The sequence below is a fragment of the Natrix helvetica genome, assembly GCF_964273705.1.
Source record: "Natrix helvetica genome assembly, chromosome: 7".
NCBI lineage: Eukaryota > Metazoa > Chordata > Lepidosauria > Squamata > Natricidae > Natrix > Natrix helvetica.
In genome coordinates, this window is record NC_138558.1 from 31,461,943 (window position 1) to 31,480,709 (window position 18,767).

The 18,767-nt window shown below is 35.9% G+C and overlaps 2 protein-coding genes across 7 annotated transcripts in view; one reads left to right on the forward strand and one right to left on the reverse strand.

Moving 5' to 3' along the window:
• Positions 1-7,166, forward strand: part of INPP4B (inositol polyphosphate-4-phosphatase type II B) — a 207,543-nt gene extending 200,377 nt beyond the window's left edge. For 2 of the 6 annotated variants that reach the window (XM_081959899.1, XM_081959900.1), the window contains exon 25: positions 2,110-3,683. In XM_081959899.1, the coding sequence (XP_081816025.1) occupies positions 2,110-2,284 (175 nt within the window). In that variant the 3' untranslated portion in view covers positions 2,285-3,683. Of the gene's footprint in view, positions 1-2,109; positions 3,684-3,727 lie in introns of those variants that run through there. The other 4 variants (XM_081959903.1, XM_081959904.1, XM_081959901.1 and 1 more) reach the window with 4 other exon arrangements.
• Positions 1-18,767, reverse strand: part of IL15 (interleukin 15) — a 167,006-nt gene that overhangs the window by 119,909 nt on the left and 28,330 nt on the right. The window lies entirely within an intron of this gene.

The window sequence follows — 18,767 nt, forward strand, 5'->3', positions numbered from 1 at the left end:
GCTACTGCAATTTGCACCAAATAAAGTTTCTGTTTTTGAAACTGAATCTTGAAAAACACCCCTTTATGACATACATTGCGATCTATTCTTAAAGTAGTTAAAAGGTTAAAAACGAGTGTACACACAAATATTTTGATTAAAGCTTCTCACTGTCTACTGATACGCCAGAACTAGGAGTCCTCTGCTTTATCAGATAATACCTAGGCATTTGAATACACAGTGGTGTGGGGCCAAACAGCATGTCAGGCTCCATACACTGGTTTCTAGCTTAACCCAGGATATAATTTTATTTCTGCATATCATTGGCCTATAGATAGCAAAATTATAATTACAGCATCCTAAATTGCCCCGAAGTGAAAATTAGATCTATGATATGATTACCGTCAGTATATGAGTCGTATGAGCCAATATTACCTGGGACAGATCCATCCTTCCTAAGGTATAAATATTGAAGCTCCTCAGCACAAATAACCAGAAACATTACAATAAAAATTGAGCAATAATTGTTGAAGCTCACAAAGCTAGCCCACCTTATAGCAAAACTGATAGCAGATCAACAAGAATTCCAACTCTGTAAAGCCTAGCTTCAAATACAGGAAGCCTGTCGTCTGTAGCTTACGTTTCCTGATTACCGCCATAGTGTCCATAAAGTATCATTACTGTCCTTACGTCCCTATCCTGTGGAATCATGGCTCAGAAGAACTCAAAACCTGGGAGAGCATATTTCATACAGAATGATAATTTTAGCTTTCCTCACAAAGTTTCACCACAGGACCATTGGTTCATCCAGAACTAAGTTGTGGAAGTTCTTTTCATAAATAGACGTGGAATAACCAGTGGCAGTCTGAGTTCAAGGCAATCCAGCTCCCTGACTGTTGTCCAAGAAAAGGAAACTGGCACAAATTCCTGGGTTTTTTTTCTCTTTAAATGACCAATCGCTTCCCCTTCCTTTTAGAAGCTAGACACTCAATGGATAGGAATGGGAACTTAAGAAATGTACCACCACATAAGTTATTTTTTTTCCAGTGATTCCTACATGGCTCCATTACTTCCAGCACATTATCCAAGTATGTTATTAATAAAAATTAAAATGTCAAAATATATGTGGAGCATATGTTGTCTTATAAAGTATTTTCTTTGAAGGTAAGAGAATTGGATCTACTTCTACTTCTTCATATTTTCATACTTTTGCTGCTTTCTCCTTTACTTTGCAATAAAGCCACATTGTACTAAACAGCCTGCAAATCTCCAGGAAGATTTTCCAGTGAGGGGTCTCTGAACTGTAAAACAATTTCAAAAACTTGCAATCTTTATAAAGAGTTTTCTTGCAATGAAGCAGGGCCCTGAATTACAGATAGTGCTCGACGTTTATTGCTAAATATGGCAGTGATTAAGTAGGTTTGCGCCATCTTATGACCTTTTTTGCCAGGGTTGTTAAGCAAATCACTGCAATTCTTAAATGAATCATGTGGTCATTAAGTGAATCTGGCTTTTTCCATTGATTTTGCTTATCGGAAGCTTATCTGGTAAGGTTACAAATGGTGATCACATGACCCTGGGATGGTGCAACCATCATGAATCCCAGCACAAGTGGATGAGGCTAGATTTTGAATGGCAAGTCAATGATTCAAGGATATCCAGAAGTTCAGGATAAGTTAAGATTTGTGTATAAAGTTCCACTAGACAAACCAGTATAAAAACAAACACTATCCATCCATTTTAATTCTAGGTGATGCTGAAAACCATGTTGCATATGACATTTTTCCCCCCAATATTGAAAATCATACAGTACCTTTATCTTTTATCTCCAGTTCATAACATTTCAGATTTATTTTACTCATTTGGTGTGAGTTATTTCATTTTGAATTACAAATGCAATTGTAATGTGGCAAATAATACCAGTGGGAAGTTTTGGATACTTGTTTTTCCTTTTAAAGAATAGCCCTAACGTGTGATTTTAAAAAAGAATGATGGTCAAGCCCCAAAATAGAATTATGTAGTATAGATTTGTAGTCCTGCATGGCCATTTTGATGTTGGAATACCAAAGTATTGCTTTTCTCTCCTATTAAATGGTCTTTTATTTGTTCCTAACTTCCCCTGTTTAACAGCAGACAAACCCAGGGAGCACTGAATGAATCGGATGATCCCGAGACAGGCTGTCTAACTGATAACAAGCCAACTTCTCGTCACTTCTATCCTGTCGCCTTGCTGCTTGTCAGCTCACACTTGCTGGTTGTGTGGCTTATTTTAAGTCTTGCTTTACTATTAGCAAAATATCAGTAAAGTTCACTTCTGTTTGTTGCTTTTTTTAAGGAACAAGAACACTTTAAAATTACCCATTGTACTATATTGTACATTCTTGAACCCTCAGACTAGTTCTTAAGAAGCCAATGTCTTGAACTGCATACATTCTCCTTTTCGTCCCAGAAATCAAGAAAGCATACTGTGCTGAACTGATTTAATCTACCGTCTAGCTCTAGCAAATCTTTTCATGTTTCATTAGTTCCAAGACAGCCAATAGGGTTTCTTGATCAGATGTGACCTAGTCATGAAATGTGATTCACCCCCTTCTAATCAAATTCCAATTTAGGGGATTGTCAGCACTTTATTTTAATTCAGGACAGTTTTGCAGGAATAGTTATTTTTCCCAGCATATTTGTACTCAGGTGTGAAAATTGCCAAATTCTACTTTACTAGATAGAATCATTCCCTTTAACAGTGCTATCTTTGCAGTTTTCATGCCAGGAGCCACATAAAATGATTCCTTGTATGAAAATGTAATTATAAAACCTCCAGCATGATTATATATTTTTTTTTCTGTGGCGATTGGTCAAAATATGTAAGAAGATAGAGGAAAGTATTTACACATTGACATTTAAAACTAAGTTAAATGTTCTGGGTAAGGTCAAAAAATTAATTTTCAGTGTGCTGTTTTCATTATTTCTTACCAATATCGTCTTTCTGTTTTAACAAATAATTTTAGTATTCCTTTTAATTATTTGTTGCATAACTAACTTTTTTTGTCAAGCTATTTATGGCATACAATAACTTATGTTGTGTAACATAATTAACCTGTTTGTAATTGTTGCTTTTGCTGCCTTTTCTTTACAAAATCAGTCTATATTATTTTAAACAAGGTTTTCTTTGCATTTTGTTGGCTCTTGTGAATTTTGTACTATGTATGAATCAGCATCCTTTCTTTGTACCACAGAAAGATGATTTGGGCTCCACAAAAGCCATTTTTATTTTCTTTCATCATAAACTTAAACATGAGACAAAGGTGGACCTTTTCTTTGCAAATTTATAGGGCCAGATTTCATTAAAAATGCCTTATTCATGGAAACTGCACACTTACAGTTACATGTAAACTTTAACATGTACGAATGAGCGAAAGAAAACCAATCTGAAAAAAGTAAGATAATTTTTAAAATAAATATATTTCTAATGCTAGAGTAAAATATATCATAAAATATAATATCTAATTAAGCCACAGTGAGAAGAAATATATATAAATATATATATACCTAATTTTGAGGGCAATAACTGTATTGGCCTGGCCTTGGATCTAATTCTGTAAGATGTATCATCACTTGTGGAAAATATATTGTAGATTTATCTTTGTTATTTTTACTTCAATTGTTGCTAAAACTCTGCAATGTACAAAATAAAACATATTTATTTATGACTTGTTTCACGAAGTTGTCTTTTTCCCCCCCTCTGCACTAGACAAGGATGCCGCATAGAAAATGTCCTGAAGAATATCAAATGCAGAAAATATGCTTTCAACATGATTCAGCTGATGGCTTTCCCCAAGTACTACCGGCCACCAGAGGGAACATATGGAAAAGCTGACACCTAACCTCTTAGACAAAAATGCCCTTTTGAAATTTTGCAGGATTACACAGCTCCACTCATTAGTTAACACACATATGTGTTGTGTGTTTTACAGATTGGGAGAATGCCTTTAAGCAGACATACCTAGGATTTGTTTTACCAAACTGTACCATCACTCAAAAGAAACTTCAGTATATAATGGTAGATTGAACATCCAGGCATTGAGTTGTCTGTTCAATAAATACAGAATTTCCATAAAATACGATGTATATCATAGGCTCACTAGAGTTAAAGGTTTGATCCACAGTGCAATAGAAAGGTAAATCATAAGTCTGGACTTAAAATCTAGCTCTTGATATTGCTTGCTGGAAGTAAGAGCAAAGTCAAGTTGCTACTTTGGTGTAGCATATATAAAATTCATAATGGAATTTGAAGAAAAATACTATTTTATTACTTTGCCTTATTAAATATGTGGAGGTATCACATTTTCTGGGTTATTTATGCAGTTCCATCTATATTTACTTCCAGTTTTTTCTTTTAAGTTCATTCATGTTGGTGGCATGTTGCAATCACCCTGTAAGCAGAACTAGTGTTTCTTAACTAAAAGAGCATTAAAGACAGTCTATAAGAAGATACTAGAAACTATTATTTGAAAATACTGAAAGCAAGAAGGGAAATACTGTAAAGAGCCTTTATTGGTAGCTTAAAAGAATGTTTACATTTGAATAAAAGTTATAGGATTTCAATACTGTTGGAACTGTTAGAATTAAATATTGATCAGAATGAAGGGTTGATTAGTTGACATTTGGGTTAATCTATTGTCATCCATGCAAGATTAAATTTTATTTTTACATGCTAAAGGGTAAGATTTATTTAGAAATTAATTTGTGAATGTTAATGCAGAATTGGGAAAAGTGCCTTTTGTGTAAAATACAAAGTTAGTGTATTAGACTCATAGTTGCTACAATGAAAGCTATCATTTATACAAATGGTGCTCTTTAAGAAATTTAGACTGATGTCATGTTTATTATGAAACAGTGACATTTGGCAAATAAAAATTTGGCCAGGATGTTGAAGTATATCCAATTCAAACATTTAGAATGACTTTGTCCAGCCAAAACTTCTATTATCTACAGGCAACACGATGATACTTCTTGGGGTTGTCCAACTGTTTTACAAAATGAAAGTTAATAATTTTTTGCAGAAATAATAACCTGGAACTTGAATCAAACGTCGTGAAGTATCAAACTCCAAGTTGATTTTCTTCTTTTTCATCTCTTTTTAAGGTCAGAGCTCTGTGTATAATATGTCAGAACAATATACTTTAAAACTATATTTAAAAATGCTTTAGGGGACTGTAAATCCATTCCTTTGTAAGAAGCTTGCATGATCCTTTAGGAATCAAAATTGTTTTGAGATACAAGAAATTGGCTTCTCATTCTTTATAGTGCCAAAAGTATAGTGTTAAAATGCTATGAGGCACCCCATTTTAATAATACTGAATGATCAGTGAAGTAAATTTCCTATTCTTTGCTTGCTTTAAATAGGAATGAATAATTGAGTCCATAGTCAGTTTTTTTATTAAAGTAGCACATTCCTGAAACACAGATCCTGCAGCAAAATATCAAAGCATGTTTAGAGAGCTAGCTACACATGAAACTTGAATACGAGATATCATCAAACATTTGCATATAATGTAATGATTTTGGAAGGACCTGTACATGAAAAAATTACATTATGTATCCATTAGAATTGAAAAAATATAGCAACATATTCTAATAACAAAGTGCATTTCTTGCTCAAATGAACAATATGGGGATATTTTTCATAAAAATGTGAACAGCAAGCAATACCATCTTCCAAGTACTCTTTCTATACATGTTGACTGAAGTGAGCAAAGGCTATTCAGGATTGCTACTATTTAATTACTTCTGCTGGGCAGGTCCTGAAGAATTATCCACTGAAATGTAACTTTTCTCCACTTCAATTTTATAGCCCTGACACTACAACTAAATACCCCAACAGTTTTTCTTAAGATCATTATATACAACTCATTTTCAAGCTGTTGCTACTATAAATGATTTTGACTTGTAGAAAGATGAAATATTTTAAGAATTTATTCTCTAGCCTAGGTTGTATGGCAGATGAGAAAGAATTCTATGATAGCCAGGATAAGCTGATATACAAAACTATCAATATAATGCAGTTTAAATTATAGTCCCATGAAAAATGTTAACTGAACTAGCATATATACCTGGCATTTTTAATACACAGAGAGAGAGACAAAGACACACACACAGAGAGTGCGTATTTGTCAAAATACTTAGATGAATGCAGAACAGATATAAAAAAAGTGAAGATGGTGGCCATGACTAAAACTTTCCTCTTTGTATGTGTATACGCAAAAGAAAAAGGGCATCAGTTGTGTGATTGCAGCTGCCATCTTGATCTTTTACCCACCTCTGCAAACATCCCTGAAAATAATCTCTATTTTAATAATTTTAAATGGTAGTACGACACACTAGTATAGGCTCATTGTTTTATAGCATTACACTGTTTAGAAGAATCTTTTTCTTCTCTTTACTCTGTGGCATTTTCTTTCTTGTTTCTGGAACCGTATGAGGTACCATTCATTTTCTGATACCAAATTCCAAAAAAAGCCATAATAGGTCTTTTTTGTGAGCAATCATTGATCATGTAAAAAATTTTTAAAGGCAGGTAATTATGACCATTGAAAAATATTGCAAATAAAATACAGGGTCTGATGTATGATTCAGTGTCATAGGAAAATGTTTGTTTATAATTGTAATCCACCTAAATTCCAAGTCCCTACAGGTACAATCATATTTGTACATACTGCATCTAACTGTTTTTGAAAGTGGATTTTCAAAAACAGTTTGTGATACCAGATAGCAAGATAAGTATGTGAGAAATAGAGAAATGTTTCCTCAGAGCAAAAATTTAAACAAAGTTTATTAGCACATTAATAACCTTCAAGCTTGGTCAGAAACTTTACTTGACTGTGGCTTAGTATACAGTTTCAAAATTATTACTATTACATATGTGCTGTTCACATGAAGAAATATGAAGAAGTATATGGAAACATTTAATTAAATTGTGGAACAACCTGGATGTATTTTTGGAAGCCTGCTTGATTTTTATTAAATTGGGCCATAGTTTATAAATATTTTGCTTTTATGCATGTCATCTGTTTTTTTTAAATCATTTTGCCTATTATTTTAGAAAATGTAAGAATTCATGTGTGTAAGCCATATCCATTGTACATTATGCGTGCATGTATTTTTATTTAAATAAAACTCATATTTTCATATTATTGCCTGAGTTTGAATTGTTTCCACTGCCATAAAACAGGCACCATAATGTAAGTGATTAAGAAGAAATGTGACAATTAAAGCAATATACATGTATATAATTTATTGACCTTATTGAAGTAATTTAGGTAACCAACCATATAACAATGACACAGTGATTAAAACCAACAATAAATCAAAGCACCCAAGGTAAACAATACATCCTAATCATAAAACCATAAGACCAGAACTTGCCTAACCTTTTGGCCAAAACACATGCAGCAAGCTTATAAAAAGTTAACAGGGTCATTGCCATTCAGATTTCTGATGGGATGCTATGCCATAAGGCAGGCACTGTCACAGAGAATATATGGCTCCTGAGTCCAATAAGATGGCACTGTTTAATAAAGGGGACCTAGAACATGTTGCTTCTACATCTGGTGATGTGAGCAGAAATAATGGCACCAAGTCAGTACTCCAAAAAGTGTGGCCTTAGGGGTTTTTATAGATGTCAACCAGCAGGACCTGAAATTGCTCCCAGAACTTCTTAGGAGCCACTGCAGCTCAAAGAGCAATGATATTATGTAGGCATAGTGAGAGATGCCCAACAATTCCTATACCACTCCATCCTGAACCAAATGCAGCTTCCAAATGCTATTCAAGAACAGCCCCGTGTTGTAGAATGTGGTACAGTAATCCAAATAGAAGGTGATGGCATGAATCATTCAGAAATGGGCACAGCTGCTGCATAACCTGAACCTGAGCAAATGCCGCCTCCAGATTGTAGTGCTTTGATAAGCCAATGGAAGCTGCTTTGAGAAGTCTTGAGTAAGAGTATAGCAAGAATGATAGGTATGTATTGCTTTTTTGCTGCTTCAGCATTTCTCCATGATAATGGTATCGCAGCAGACCAATGTTTCATTGTACACTGCCCAGAATCACTCAATGAGTGAGCTTGATGGTTTCTAAATTATATATGTATATATAGTGTGTGTGTGAGAGAGAGAGAGACTGTTACCATAATTATGAATTTAGACATTTAGGAAACCACAAACTGCAAACATTCTTCAAAATAAAGTTTGGAAGTCATGTTTGCAAATTATGAACTATGGCCGTGGTAGTGGGCATATTCTTGGAGATTATCTGTTTATATATTTAGAAGATCTACAATATATTGCCAAAAGTATTCGCTCACCTGCCTTTATTCGCATATGAACTTACTGTAAGTGACATCCCATTCCTAATCCGTAGGTTCAATATGACTTCAGTCCACTCTTTGCAGCTATAACAGCTTCAACTCTTCTGGGAAGGCTGTCCACAAGGTTCAGAAGTGTGTTTATGGGAATTTTTGACCATTCTTCCAGAAGCGCATTTGTGAGGTCACACACTGATGTTGGATGAGTTTACGTGGCCTACCACTTCATGGCTGAGTTGCTGTCATTCCCAAATACTTCCACGTTCTTATAATACAGCTGACAGTTGGCTGTGGGATATGTAGGAGCGAGGAAATGTCATGACTGGATTTGTTGCACAGGTGGCATCCTATCACAGTTCCACTGAGCTCCTGAGACTGACCCATTCTTTCACAAATGTTTGTAAAAACAGGTACTTGATTTTATACACCTGTGGCCATGGAAGTGATTGGAACACCTGATTCTGATTGTTTGGATGGGTGAGCTAATACTTTTGGCAATATAGTGTACATAGCTCTTCACCTCGGCTATAGTGAGAAATAATGAGAGCCTTCCCTTCATTCCATCAGTTCTGTCATACTTGCCATCTTTTTTATCTTTTATTGATCTTATTGTGATCTTTTTGTTAGATCTTTATGAATCAGTGTCATTGAGAGTAAGGTGGCATACAAGTTTAATCAATTATTAATCAACATTGAAGCTCATAAACACAGAGCTCACTGTTTTTATGTGTATTTCTTAGCAGTTCTTAATGCTATGAGAAAAGGAAAATTATCTTTAAAAATGGTTGAGTTCTTGTCAATCTTTTTCCTCTTGGAGTTTTTCTTATTCTTCTCATCCAAACAATTTGTAAACATATACAAACATAATTCACTGACAAGACAAACAAAGCTAAAACAGATGTCCCAACCAGATCCAAATTCTGCAGCAGAAGCTGACCTTTCATAAGATGAGATATTGTAATTACTAGTTACAATGAAATACAGGCTTGTTCTAAAAGCATTCTGATTACAGTTCAAAGACAAGTATCAGCTTTTTTTTAAATAGATGACTGGTTTTTGGTAGCCATATTCATCTGAATCAATGGGAATTATCTGCAGGATCAGACTTGGACATCAACATTCTGGCATTTAGGGGGTTATGCACAATGCAGGCATGATAAAATGATTTATAACAAGGGAGGCAAGAGGGCAAGTGATAAAACACACACCACAATATTGGGATGCAAACACTGATCTCTTATCAGCTGAACAGCATTGCTTCAAAAGAAAAGCTTATTCCCACAGATCTTATGCACCTGGTACCCAGGCTACTAATGTGTTGATATGTATCTCTTGAGATTGCCATATAAAAGTTGCCACTTAGGGCTTCTTCTGCAGCTGAGAGCTGTATCAATAGCTGTAACTGTATCTATATGTCTAATATATATATGTGCAAGCCATTTCTATTTGCCACTAAGTATACACTGACAAACATGGTGCTTGGCAAGAAGCAGCTCTCATTGTTACACAATTATGAAATATCTTCTCTTTAATATTCATAAAACGCATGTGCTTATAAGGAGTATTGGTGGGGGGGGGGGAGCTAATGAAGTTAAAACTAAATGGTGGGGATTATCCAATGATGGGGAACTGTGTGTGACTTCTTTGCAGACACACAGATGCGCAAAAGAAAAATAAGAGCCATTTCAAACTGTTGTTTAAAATCACTTTATCTTGATTTTCTGTGGCACATGGTACGGAGCTGTTTTAGCTACATGCAAAGCATGCCTGAGTTTTTTTTTAAATCTGAACTCCAGCTATAGTAATCTTCTAAATAAAGAAAAAACAACAACCAGAGATTGGTTAAAAAAGACATGAAACACCAATTTGCATTTATATATTCATGGATATGTTAATGGATACCAGCAGGGAGTATAAGCTGCTGCACTTTCTAGAAACCAACAGGGAAGCACTCTATGTGCATTAGGGTTCCACTTTGCATTAAACTGAAGTTATGTCAATTTTACGGGCATGTAGACTGGGACTGGCACTCTTAACACTGTCTGCTCTCTTAATTCTGTGGAATTTTCTCACTGTGTTCCTGAGGCTTATTTTTAACAGTTAATTTGTTTGGACACCATTAAAAAGAACATTCCTTCTGAATTCTACAATAATAAGGGATTAAACTGTCTATTCAACAGCAAAGCCTTAGACAATAATTTCAGGTCTCGGTGGAAATGAAACACTGACATCTTCAAAATGTAGAGAGAACCATACCTTGGAATTGATTGTTACAGTCAATTCTGCAACCCACCTCACTGATTTACTATCCAAAAGGAATCTCTAAATTGTCATAATTCTAGAATTCAATGAAAAAAACTTAAGCCCAAAATGTATTCTTAATTTATTTGTTTTTATAATCTAAAAGTATTAAAACTATCCCCTAAATTTGTATTTTCAAATGGAAAGAAAATAAAACGTGTATCTCTTTTCTTTCTCTTCTGTTTTCTTCTCTTTCTTCATTCTTTCCTTCCTTTTCCTTTTCCTTTTCCTTGGCAAGGCAACGCTTTTTGAAACAATGGCATCCTGTAATGCCTGACTGAAAAACTATGGTATAGGATAGGAGACTAGGAAGAAATACTGATTTATAGGCAACAATTAAACAGGTTTTCCTTTTCGGTATGATGAGAAACTGTAGGACAAAAAGTGGCAGAATCTGGGGATGGAGTCAAAAGAGGAATCGGCCTAGAGCAGTAGCCCCCACTCTTTTGGACACCAGGGACCAATTCCATAGAAAGAGGTTTTTCTGCTGACCAGAGGTGCTTTCATGTGTTGCCTGCATCCCACAGATGGGGCTTCACTTGTTTGTGCAGCCCGGTTTCTGGCATGCCGTGGCCTGATGACGGTCCAAGGACTGGGGACCCCTGGCCTAGCCCAACCCCTCTTGAATTCTATTGACCCTTATCTAGGGCCAGAACAGTGCTAATTCTTAGTTGAATATATTTCTATGCATAAGCATGAATAGTAGTAAATCAGTTTAATTTGAACTTCATGTGTGGTCCTGATCTTTCACACCTGGCAGAACATGGTCTCATGGCTCCCAATGGAAACACACACACACACACACACACATGCACACACACATGAGAGGAAGAGGATAGGATCTCTAAAAAAAATTATGGTTTAATAATCCAGAATACTATATCCCAATACGGGTGCAATAAAAGTGCTTAGATAATGGCAATAAAAGAGAATTGTGCCATCATAGAATCTATTAAGACTTACAGTCATTTCTCAGGTTATTATTTGTTCTTCTTCTTAAATATACATTTTCATTTCTAAACCAAAAAAAAAAACCCTGAATACAGGTTGCCTCGATTTACAACAGTTCATTTAGTGACCATTCAAAGTTACGATTGCACTGGAAAAAGTGACATCATGATTTTTCACACTCATGACCATTGCAGCAAACTCATGGTCATGTGATTTGCATTCAGATGCTTGACAGCAGGTTCATATAATGACAGTTGCAGCCTCCCAGGATAAGGTGGCAATTTAATTTTCATGATCTTTTGACAAGCAAAGCCAATCGGGGAGCCAGATTCACTTAACAACCATGTTATAACATCTGCAGTGATTCATTTAATAGATGTGGCAAGAAAAGTCATAAAATGGGACAAAATTCTGGGCTCCATTGTGGTCGTAACGTGAGGACTACCTGTAATGTATTGGGATTAAAGGTTAAAATAATTAAGGATAATATATTTCAATTTAGATTTTAATAAAGATAATCACAAATTAAGCATTTCCAGTATTTTGCAGAGAAAATCAGATTCTATGTGCTATCATTCAAACTAGAACAAAAGACAAGAAGTGGAAGAGGAGACTTCAGGCCAAAACCTTATGAATGAAATATTCTTTTGCAAAGGCATTTCAGACCATGACTCAACTCCCGCTTTTCCCAGGTAGCTATATGACTCAATGCATCATGAAATGGTACTTGGGAAGCTAGCTAAAAAAGAAGACCTGATATTCTGATGACTCATGAGCTCAGGGTCCTCTTCCAGGTAAATAGATATGCTTGTAACTCATGCTCTACTGCATCAATCTTCTTGAGGTTTTGGACTGTTCTGAGATCTGCTGTAGAAGTTTGTGTTGCCATTCCTAGTAACTCAGTCATTCATATTAGGAGCTTTTCTGTATACAAAAGGGGGGGGATTAATTTTGCAGCAAGATCATCTTATTATTGGATTACAATTGCTCGCATGCCCAAGCAGTATAGCAAATGGATCTCTGTTATATACAGGAACTTGTGCTATTGAAAACCTTGATGAAACATCAGAGCACCAGAATATAGTCTGGTCCCTATAAGGCAATAAACCACGCTGCATCAGAGTGGACTTTAGCCATGCCCTAGCAGTTTTTATTTGTTGATTTATTTATTTTCATTACAATAATTATTAGCCCTGGGCTCTTTTAAGGCTTACGTCTTCGCAGGAAGCAATGCAAAATAATTCTTTCATACACAGCACATTACTTTAAAATGTTCACATTAAACACGTAATTATTGTAATGTTCTTCCTCAGTAACCAACTTTAAAAAATGAGTCAGGAAATTGCTTTAGTATAGGAAGGAGGGCAGAAGTTGTGGCTATAGATCAAGTTAAATGGTAAACACCTTTTGATAGAGAATAATGAATCCTAGATGTGACTCCTCATTTTACATATTGTGCTGAATAAGGTGAAATGTAGGAATATTTTCGTAGATTTTCACGGGTGTAGGTATGCTGGTCTTGTTGTATTTGGGTCTTTTCCCGTGTAAGATTGAGATTGTCTTGGCAACATTTCAGCGAGGTCTCACTCGCCATCTTCTTGCCAACATTTCAGTGAGGTCTCACTCGCCATCTTCAACCCAGCCTGAAGATGGCAAGTGGGACCTCGCTGAAATGTTGCCAAGACAATCTAAATCTTATACGGGGAAAAGACCCAAATACAACAAGACCAGCATACACACACACACACACAGACATACATATACATATATATACACACTACTTGCTCCGTTATATTTAAGGAAAATCAAAGCCTCCATTTCACATTTATCATAAATCTCCTCCCTATTACCATGTATACATTTTAGAATATGTGTTGTATGAGCATCAGTGGTTATCTTCCAGCCTTTGGCCAGGAAATGGTTCAATAGTTTATGGAACTGCAGTCTGTCATTGCCATGAACTTGGGCTTCAGGATTACAAGGCAAATTATGACTAAGGCATTAAAAGGGAAGCTTTTCAAGCTTAATAGCATGTTCAAGCAAAATTATCCTAAATTGTCCTAACTGCTAGAAGTAACAAGTACATCACAGATCAATATGGGGCAGAGAAAAGCCATCTAATACGTGATCAAATGACTTAAGGTATTCTTTTTTCAAAGTATCATTTCTCACCCTTAGCCTATTAATTGATGGTTTTCATCCTGTGGTACAATTGTATAGCACCTACCTTGGCTTGATCCAACGTATCATTTAGCATGTATAAGGGAACTTCTATGCAATCAACAGAAAGTTTCTTGTGAAATACAGAACCACAATTCATTTGTCTATTGACTTGTTTATAATTGCAAGAAACATCATAACATATAAAATATAAACATGTTCAAGGCACTTTATGAAGTATCATAACAAGAAACATCATAACATATAAAATATAAACTTATAAAATATAAACATGTTCAAGGCACTTTATAAAGTATAAATAAAGAGATTCTCGCTCTGATGGAATTGGAATCCAAACTTTAACAAATGGGAAATAACAAAAAAAAAAAAATTGGAACAGCTAAGCAAGAAATAAATAGGGTTATAATATGTGATATGATGGATGAACATGTTATTTATTTGTACAAAGACTGTGTCCCATTTGGGGAAAAATGCCTAAGGACACTAGTTTATTAGGTTTAACTTACTGTAGTACCAGTCCCATCAGACTCCAGGAACAACAAGACTTCAGATGTCAATGTTAGATCATTGTATAGTGTAGAGTAGTTGTACATGGGTCAATTTTGAGGATTTCAAATCCCAAAATTCCCAGCTGCTTTTCATGAGAATTCTGAGAGTTGAAATCCACATATCTGGAAGATACCAGATGTAGTGGTAGTGTGGTTACAGCTGATGTACTTCTATCTTTTGCTTTGATACTCAACTTGCTACAAATAATTTAATTCAAATGTAAGAAGGTAATATAAACAATAGTATTCAGACACTAACAACTTGATAACTGTAATCCATGTCAAGCTCAGTTGTATCAGTCACAACTAAATTATATGCTTCACCCATAGTTTAATAATTTTTAAAGTGAAGCCCCATAATTTAATTTCTTTATTTGTTTGTATACTAAATTTATCTGCCACCCACCTTGCTATTGAGAGCAACTCACATCCTCAGCATTATTTGAAATGATGGTTAATCTTGATGTCTGACTGAGTAAGAATGGAAGATTTCTTTTTTTAAGTATAGATTGCTGTTTTTTTTCTCAGGCAATATAAATTTAGGATATGCTGCTCTTTTCAAGAATCTGTCCTATCCTTGCCTACACTCCTCCCTTCTCACCAACTGCTCTGTCTGGGTAAGAATAGCTAGTGTTGATACTAGAAGAAACTACCATTCTTCAGGGACTTTCTGTTTTCCCCCATGCCTCTTTTTTTAAAAAATCTGGCCACATAGATGTTGTTCTTGCTATTATTATGAAATAGGACACAAATGGGGTGCTTACAATCCCATACAAGGTGCTTCAGGAGTGTCAAACATGATTTCATTGATGGCTGCACTATGTTTGACCTGGGGAGGGGGGCAGGGGGGCATGGCCAGCTCAATGTCACTCCTGTTGGGGATGCCTGTGGTGGCCTGAGCAGTCGGCCAGCGAAAGCAAGCTCACAAGCTCAGCTTTCACTGGCAGGGGGTTGCAGGAGGCTGTGGCAGTGAAAATGAAGCTTGGGAGCCTGTTTTTTCTGGTAGAAGCACTGTGGACACCCCTGAGGTGCTTCATATATGGTTAACTTTGCTCATTCGATTGCTAAGGCCAAGACCATATTTACATAATCTCCAATCATAAACCTCTAATAGGAGATGGTAGGGAGTGCCTGAAGGATTTCTTCTATACATAATAGGAACTCCAACTACTGAACTACAAGCTCTTGTAAGTGTAGCAAGTTTGATTCAGTAGCATTTAGCCTCTTCAGCATGTTTTAATGCAGTTTTACTGAGCCTTCAAAGATGGCTAACACATCAGATCAACCTTTCTGGTATCCTGCCCTGCAGATATATTGCAATGATTTGCTACGTCTGGAAGACACTAAGTTGGGAAGTAGCATGACCGTTTTATTTTCCCAACATCAGTTGAGTTAGCTATTTTATAGTTCTCCTTTAGTTAGACGCTTTAATCTCCATTCCCTGAACACTGGTCTACAGAGTTAACAAAGCTTGATGAAATATTTGAAATGTTCAACACCATTACTCCAATTCCTTCACATTCACTGAGCACACGCCTCTGGTGAATATGTAGCTGACAAATCAAATGTAAAAGCTGCACTCAGCTATCAATATTTAATATGTGGCTCAGTTCATGCCCTTCTAGTTCCCTCACTGATATAAACTGCAGTAAATTAATATACTGATATAATTTAGAAGCAGAATAAAAGTAAGGGTATTAGGGTATTAGTCTCATCAATTCTTCCCAAACCTGTCTTTGGCTAGGTGTTCTATTTTAGTACAATCAAGTTATGTCTAAAGGTTTTATTATAACTTGTCTTTGATATTGAATGATTTTTTTAAAAAAAAAAACCTTGTGCAATGGAGAAATCATTAAAAGTTAAATCAGAGACCAGTTTCATTTTTATATCCCTTAGGGTCAGAGATGGTATTCTACTGGTTTGGACCAGTTTGCCCGAACCGGTAGTGGAAATCGCGCGTGGCCCCACCCACTGGCCCTGGTTCTACAGCATCCCATTTAGGCCTTTTTTTCGCCAAAAGGGCATGCGCAAAAGGCTGTGGTGGTTGGTCCGAGCAAAGTGAGCATGCAAGTGCGCTCACATTTGCAAATCGGTAGGGAAGGTAAGTGAATACCACCCCTGCTTAGGGTTAAGATTGCTATGGTAGGCGATTTGCCTTCAATGTTGCTAACTGGTAGAATCAGTAGTGAGTTGCTCCTATATATTTTTTTCTCAATACTACTTTTGATGGTTAAAGTGCTTTATGCACTTTATTCACAGGATATCATATACCCCATGCAGATAGAGTATCTATATCTGTTCAAAGCTCTCAATTGGATCTTAAAAATACTCCCAAACTTTCAGCCAAATCCACTTCACAAGTTATGAGAAACAATAGGATGAAGTGAGGTGGGGATAGGAAGCATGTACAGGTAGTCCTCAACTTAAAATCGCAATTGGGAATAGAAAATTCATTGTTAAGCAGTGTGATTGTTATGCAAGGATCCCAATTTTAAAACCTTCCCTGCTGGCTTTGCTTGTCGTAAACTGGTTGGGAATGTCACAAATTGTGATCATGTGACTTCAAGTAGTTGTAAATGTAAGCCAGTTGCAAAGTGTCCATCGTGTGATATGTGGATGATGTTATGGTTGCAAATCTATGCATGTCACTTTTTTGGATGCCATTGTAACTTCAAGCTAAATGAATTGCTAAATGAATGGTCAAGGACTATATCTACACAGCTTTGGAATGCACATAGAATTTAAAAATACACATGTGGCAAATAAATGGAATAAATAAATGTGCATGTGTTGTAAATATAGCCTCCTTTTTAAACATTCACAATATTGGAGGCTGCTTGCCAAACACAGAATAAACATTCCTCTAAGAAAGAGATGTTCTTAATTACTTAGATAAACCAGTACTTCCCACTTTTACAAATATTAATCTTTTTAAAATTTAAGAGAAGCTGAAAGTGAAGGATGGAATAGAATGAGGTTTACTATTGTTCCATAGCATACTATTAAATCTTGGACTCACTGTAAAAAAGCAATAGCAGTAAAAAGAAGCAGAGTAACTTTGCTTCAACCTGATTTTATTTTATTTATGTAGAAATATGTTGATTCTGGACAATATAATTTTCTTGTGATCTGCAATAAGACAAAGTGGGTGAAACCCAACAGTTATTTTTAAACTAATTGAAGCCTTATCCATTTCCTTGTTTAGCAGAATATACTCCATATTTTGAGGGGAACAGAGAGGGGGGGGAGAGGGAGAGAGGCTTAAATCTCTCACCCTCTACAAGAAGCCTGTTTATACTGCTTCTGCATTGAAACAAACATTCAAACCAAAGAATTTGATCAAGCTAGAGAAAAGGGAAGACTAGCATATGTACATCTAGTCCAGGCTGTCAAACACCCGGCCCGTGGGCAGAATGCATCATGCATTGGCCATGCCTACGCCCAGTTTAGCGAAGGGGGAAAAAACTCCTGATACATCACATGACGACGCCGTGATGATGTGAGTTTGACACCCCTGGTCTAATCCCTTTCCACATTCTGATGTAATGTGGAAGAGAGATAATTGATATACAATTTAAATTAAAATTCAACAATTTAATATTTATCAAACAAATGACATACATACTAAAATTCCTCAAAATTCTCCAGGTCACCCTAAATGTGATCTAGAGCTTACATGTACAGTAGATACATCCAAGGCTACATACAAGCAGGAAGAGCAAAAGAGGAAATCTCCTAGTACAAACTGAAGTCTGTATACAATAACTTTGTGTGGAGTTATATTGTGAATTCTAACCCAGCAATTGCTTTGATCTATGCAGTTTAATAGGCTTGTGTGCTTTTTGGCTATTGCTGTTATTGAAAAGAACTTACTGTTCCCTGCCAGGTTTAGATGTAATTCTATTGATATATTTAAGTTCTGGGGCTTTAATGCAGTTCTTCCAGCTTCTGTAAACCAGTGTTCTCTAGTGTTCAAATCAGGAAACACAATAGCCAATATTTATAACCAGAGTTTAAACAACAGCTGAAAATAAAAAAGAATATTTTTTTATTTAATCAATGTGGAAAAAAATCTGATATGAATCAGCTGCTTGAGGTAATTTTATCATAATTCTGATATTAATTTGTCAAATAGGAGATAGCTAATAAAAACTAAGTCCTATTAATAAACTGGCCCTAGTATTTTTTTTTTTAATCCCAAATCTCTGCTTGCATTGCTAATAGCTACCAGTGAAGGCCTGAGCAAGCCGTGCCTCTCTTTGGGGATCCTTCTCAGCTGGCCTTTGGTTTTTATTTCCACAATAGAAGATCTGGGTTGACCTATTTCTATAAGGCAGTGATGGCGAACCTATGGCACGCGTGCCACAGGTGGCACGCAGAGCCATTTGTCAGGGCACACGAGGCGCTGCCCTGTCAGCTGAGTTCACCCTTTTTTAAAGCCATTT